Source organism: Bradysia coprophila, chromosome II (genome assembly GCF_014529535.1).
Source record: "Bradysia coprophila strain Holo2 chromosome II, BU_Bcop_v1, whole genome shotgun sequence".
Lineage (NCBI taxonomy): Eukaryota > Metazoa > Arthropoda > Insecta > Diptera > Sciaridae > Bradysia > Bradysia coprophila.
Window position 1 is genome coordinate 10,254,681 of NC_050735.1, and position 5,747 is coordinate 10,260,427.

At 37.1% G+C, this 5,747-nt stretch overlaps 1 protein-coding gene across 1 annotated transcript; it reads left to right on the plus strand.

Moving 5' to 3' along the window:
• LOC119071950 (alpha-(1,6)-fucosyltransferase) lies at window positions 1–5,747 on the plus strand. Its single transcript, XM_037177082.1, has 4 exons — window positions 1–1,098; window positions 3,995–4,427; window positions 4,507–5,275; window positions 5,337–5,747. The coding sequence occupies exons 1-4, from the start codon at window positions 878–880 to the stop codon at window positions 5,636–5,638; spliced, it is 1,725 nt and encodes a 574-aa protein (XP_037032977.1). The 5' UTR covers window positions 1–877; the 3' UTR covers window positions 5,639–5,747.

Genomic DNA, 5,747 nt, shown 5'->3' on the forward strand with positions numbered 1-5,747 from the left:
GAGAAAAAAAGTTATAATCAATTGCTAGAGTATGAATTAGTGGTATTCTCTCTCCTAGCACGCTACACTCAAAGCTCTCTTCATTTGAATATAGACGGTGGAAAAAAGAACTGATACACACTCCACTCCATACCACATTCATACGGATTACGTGTCGGTCAAGAATGGTGAATTGTGTGTATATATTGTATACCTATCTGTGTAACATCGGTACAAAACAATAATATTTAATTAAATTAAATAAAAACATCCGTTGATCAGTACACGAATAAAAGCAATCCAGTTTGTACAACAATCCATTATGCGCGTCCAGCAGTATGGACGATGATTATTATATTGGATCGGGAAGATTTGAAAAATAAGATTTGAAACAAAAAGTTGAGGTTGTTACACTGGTGGATGACAATGTTTCGATGTTTCAACGTTGGTACAAATGTGTGTATGCTGTCACCCCGGATTGTGTGTTGATATTTTTCTTTTGACTATACGCCTCTTCGGTACCAACAAATGATAAAATTTAAGTTAAATATTTCGTAACAAAACAATAGTGCTCAAAAAATCGATCAAAATCGTAGGATAAAGTTAGCATAAGTTTAAGTGCAGCAAGCAGCTCAAAACGGTTGTTTAAACGATGAGAATTCGGCTGAAGACAAATGTGTAAATTAAAATAACTAAAAGTCAATCAAACTTGTCTTATCGCCGAACTGAAAAGAAAATGCGGAAATAAAATTCTAAGTTCTTGTAATCCGTTCAGTGTAACAAACGAAATGAATCTTAAAATTTACACATCTTTAACTAAGTTTAATTTAAAGTGATCTAGCCAATTTTGTTGTTGTTTTCTTATTATTTTGTTGTTGTTGTTAATTCATTTTCCACAATGTCGTTCTTCCGGCAATTTATGGCTATGAGTGTTTGGATACGGGTTCTGATCATATTCGTGTTGTTATGGGGTTTTTTAGTGTTTGTTTTTGCATCAAAACTGAATGCACCGAATACATCAGACTCGACAATGAAGCGACTGAATCAAGCAATAGCATTTATGGATCAATCGAAGAAACGGAATGCCGAACTGAAAGCTTTAATTGACGAATATTTAAGGTAAAATGGGGCGATTCATATCGTCGACAAATTAATGATGAAAAAAAAAATCGAACAAATAACCTGGTCGAAGATCCATAACTTGCTAATACAAAACATAAATAAACATTTCTATTGATGTATTCATTCAAAGAAAGATTAATTTCATATGTGCGGCGGGAATACCCTTAAAAGTCCAAAAGCCATGACAAAGTTTCGTTTTTTAGGCTTCGTCCAATGACAGTTCGGTGGAGAAAACGTCTATTTTCTCGCCTCGTATTTTTCCCAAGGAAGAAAATAGGAAATTCCAACTCAACTCAAGCGAAAACCTAGTGCTTGTTGAAGTTTCATATTTTACTCACTAACCCCACAGGAAATGAGTCAATGCCTCATTGCCAACACGGTGTTTAAGTAGAGCGAGATGGAAAATCAACTCGAGGTATGCTGTCATCGATAATACAAGAGAATCTGACAGAAGACCCGAGATGGAACAATAGGTTGTTATTTCGCCATCTCTCTCACTTAAACACTCTATAACGTCATAATAGTTAATTATGCCATTCAGCATCATAATATGCAAAATTTGCAGTCTTTAGATGCCTCTGTGACATAAAACGTTGTATGCAACTCGATGCAAAGTACTTTATTAGGCTCTCGGCCTCGTGTCATAATTACACATCTAGATCCTAATAAAGTACTTTGCACCTACGTTGCATAAAATACTGTTACGTCACAAGGACATTTCATTTTCGCGTGACGTATTAAGTTTTTCGCCCGTAAAGTAACCAGTTTTTTCGGCACTTTTAGCAAGTATTTTCCGGTAACTCTGTATTTTGCCGTGTGTGGTTGTATCATTCGCCTTCGACTCGAGCTGCAAACGCCACACTTGGCGAAATGAAAAGGTCCAAACACGGACCTAATCTACTATATTCTTCCATTCGGCAAACAAATAACTATTGCATGGAATGCAGTAAACTCCATTCAATGTTACGGTGTGTGACCACCGGAAATTTCGGTTGGTCATGCCGTGCTAGTGACAAACAATTTTCAACATCGCCTATTGTCTATAGAATCTACTTTAGATAAAACGTTTTCAACTCTCGGCGGAACTCCTCTCTTCTATTCAAATTAAAATTGCTGAACACTTTCTGTTTTTGGTTTTTTTTTCTTCGTATTGTACCTATATATATGGTGCTGTGTCACATCAAGCTTTTCGATTTAGATGAATTTTTTATTCATTTCTATTGCCACCGTTGATGTTGTTAATGTATAATCTAATAAATTGCCCAACAGTCTAAATCACACCGGAATATAATGTTTCATTCCATTGCCGCATTATATTCATTATCCAAGAGGTCATAATCGGACATAAAAAAGCTGATAACAAACGTTCTGATTTTACAATTGTGTATTTACGAAGAACTTATTTTTTTATATGGCTGTTAAGTGTTTGAACAGCATTTTATATCTTTTCAACAATCATCGTTCATAACATCATGTAATATTACTGTTATTATGCACCCAAGCCCGTGTACCGATCAATTTTAATGCGATTTTAACTGTCTCAGGTATTATGTCGTCATTGTACGGGTTTTCTGTGCGAACAAATGAGGTCATCTGCTTTCCAACATACTTTTTAAATCCATTTTAATTGATACTGAAATATCAGCGCGATATGGACCCGTTGTTGAATTGTATAAGCGGTCGAAAATCTTAATGTCATGAACATTGAAATGAACAGATAAATGTCTGCGAAATGTGCTATACTACACACTTCTTACAGTACTACAGTTTCATGTTTTTTTTTTGTTTTTTTTATTTTTTTTTTATTTATTATTCTCCATTCAAAAACATTGAAGGCTCAGAGCCTGTACATGTTTACTTTTAAATCATTTAAATGCTACTCTCAATCAACTAGAATTAAATCCATTATAAATCAATCAATTATGTTCTCATAAATTATTTATAGAAACATTTTGCATGTTCCGTTTCACGGTCTTAAAGCGATAAATAGCCTCTAGATTCTAGATGTTCGTAAGACGATCTAAGATATCTAAAGTTTACCTAGAAACAACTGTTCTGATACTATAGTAGAGATGCATCAAGATAATTGCGGCAGATGTACATATACAGAGTGCCCGAAAAGTTTGGACATATGAACAAACATATGCGAACAGCAGAGTGGAGCTGAAAAATATCAATTGTTGGTTCTGTGTTTGCGTGGTGAGATTTTCATTTCTCTTTTGTCAGTGTGTCACGTTGGTCACGGCACAGCACCGCTGTGGTCACGGTAAAAAAAATAAATATGAAACGCCTTTTTTACCAAGCTCTGTTGCATTGGGTGTCAGGACATTCACAGGAGTCGTTCATAAATCACATAACCCAAAATTATCAATTTTCGAGATTCACTGTCACGTATTACGTAATTTTTGAACGGCCCTCAATTAACTCGGTCACCAAACAATCATGCAGTCTGTACTCTCAATGAAGTGACCCAAATTTTTTCAATTGAGTTTGGCCTTATCGTCGTTATTGATGACGACTTTAGAAAAGAGCATGTTAAAGTAATGAAGTAAAAGATTTGAAATGAATCTCCTGAAAATATTTAGAAATTGAAGGAATAGATCCGATCTACGAAAGTTAACAGACACTGTGAGTCAGGGCCTACATTCGCAAAAATATTTTCTCGAATTTTCTTATATTTTCACGATTTTCTTGAATTTTCTTTAAAAAAATTTCTTAAAATTCATGGAAACTTGAGAAAATTGCGAAAATTCGAGAAAATATTTTCGCAAATATAGTCACTGCTGTGACTTGATGATTTTCTCACTGGCTTCATTCACTTCAACAGCAAAATATCTTTGCAAAATTTTTTTACGTGAAATTAAACGAAAATTTCTGCTTTTACATTTTCCAGCGACAAATCGAATCGGCCTGAACAAAAATGGAAACTTATCGATGACATCGAAAGCAAACTTATACCGTCTGCCGCATTACGGAAACAAATCAACGAACCATCCGTCGAGTACGAGAAACTGCGCCGTCGCGTCCAGACCAACACCCAAGAGATGTGGAACTATGTGAACAGCGAAATGATCAAATTGAAAAAGTCAGTTAACCCTGGCGACGCAAAATTGACGAAGCAAATTGACACGATGATGGACATGGCAGCTGAGCAGAAGAACTCATTGCTGCACGATTTGGGTCAATTGGCTGAAGTGGATGGCTATGAGGCCTGGAGATACAAGGAAGCATCAGCTTTGAGTGATTTGGTGCAGAGACGATTACATTATCTACAAAATCCAGAAGACTGTGGCAAAGCACAAAAATTGGTTTGCCGATTGAATAAGGTTAGTGGATTGAAGCATTGAATTTGTTATCGATTCGTAGCGGCTGTTATTTCTAAAATCCGTTTTACATTGTTGTTAGGGTTGTGGCTATGGCTGCCAGCTACATCACGTTGTATACTGCTTCATAATGGCCTACGCAACCGAACGAACTTTGATTCTAAAGTCAAAAGGTTGGCGATATCACAAGGCTGGCTGGGAGGAAGTTTTTAAGCCAATATCCGATACATGCCTCACATCTGAGGGCTCATCACACGCCAGCTGGTCCAGTCACATACAAAACACTCAAGTGGTTGATCTGCCAATTATCGATTCTCTGAATCCTCGACCACCATACCTTCCACTGGCTATACCGGAAGATCTAGCGCCACGATTAAAGCGTTTGCACGGCGATCCAATCACATGGTGGGTTGGACAATTCTTAAAGTATTTGCTCCGACTGCAACCAGAAACGCAGAATATGTTGGATGCTGCCCGACAAAAATTGGGTTTTAAGAAACCGATCGTTGGAGTGCACGTTCGTCGAACGGATAAAGTAGGTACGGAAGCATCACTACATAGCATAGAAGAGTATATGACTTGGGTGGAGGATTACTTCAACAAGCTGGAATTGTCTCAGTCTGTGGATAAGAGACGCGTTTTTCTGGCCTCCGACGATCCGAAAGTCATTGAGGAGGCGCGCAAGAAATATCCAAAGTATGATATTATCGGTGATCCTGATGTGGCACGCATGGCAGCTGTTTCGACAAGATACACCGACTCGTCATTGAATGGTATTATTATGGACATTCACCTGCTGTCGATGTGCGACTATTTGGTTTGTACATTCAGTTCGCAGGTTTGTCGCGTCGGTAAGTGAAGAATTTTCATTGTAAGTTTCCTGTTTGGTTAACAGTTGCACTCTCTGTTTAGCTTATGAAATCATGCAAGCAATGTATCCGGACGCTTCTGATCGATTCAAATCCCTTGACGATATTTATTACTATGGTGGCCAAAATGCTCATAATCGAGAAGCCGTTCTGCCGCATCGGGCCAAAAATCATGACGAAATATTCCTGAACGTTGGCGATACAGTGGGCGTAGCGGGTAACCATTGGGATGGTTTTTCCAAAGGAAAAAATGAACGAACAAATCAGGTCGGCTTATTTCCGTCGTTTAAGGTGGTCGACAAGGTGGAAACGGCAGATTTTCCAAAATATTCGAATATCAAGTAGAGAAAAAAAGTGATTTTGTGTTTTGACCTTTTTTTATAATTTTGATTGAACAAAATTATTATTGTGATATTGAGTGTTTTAGAACTGAGAATAAAACATTTTTCGTGTA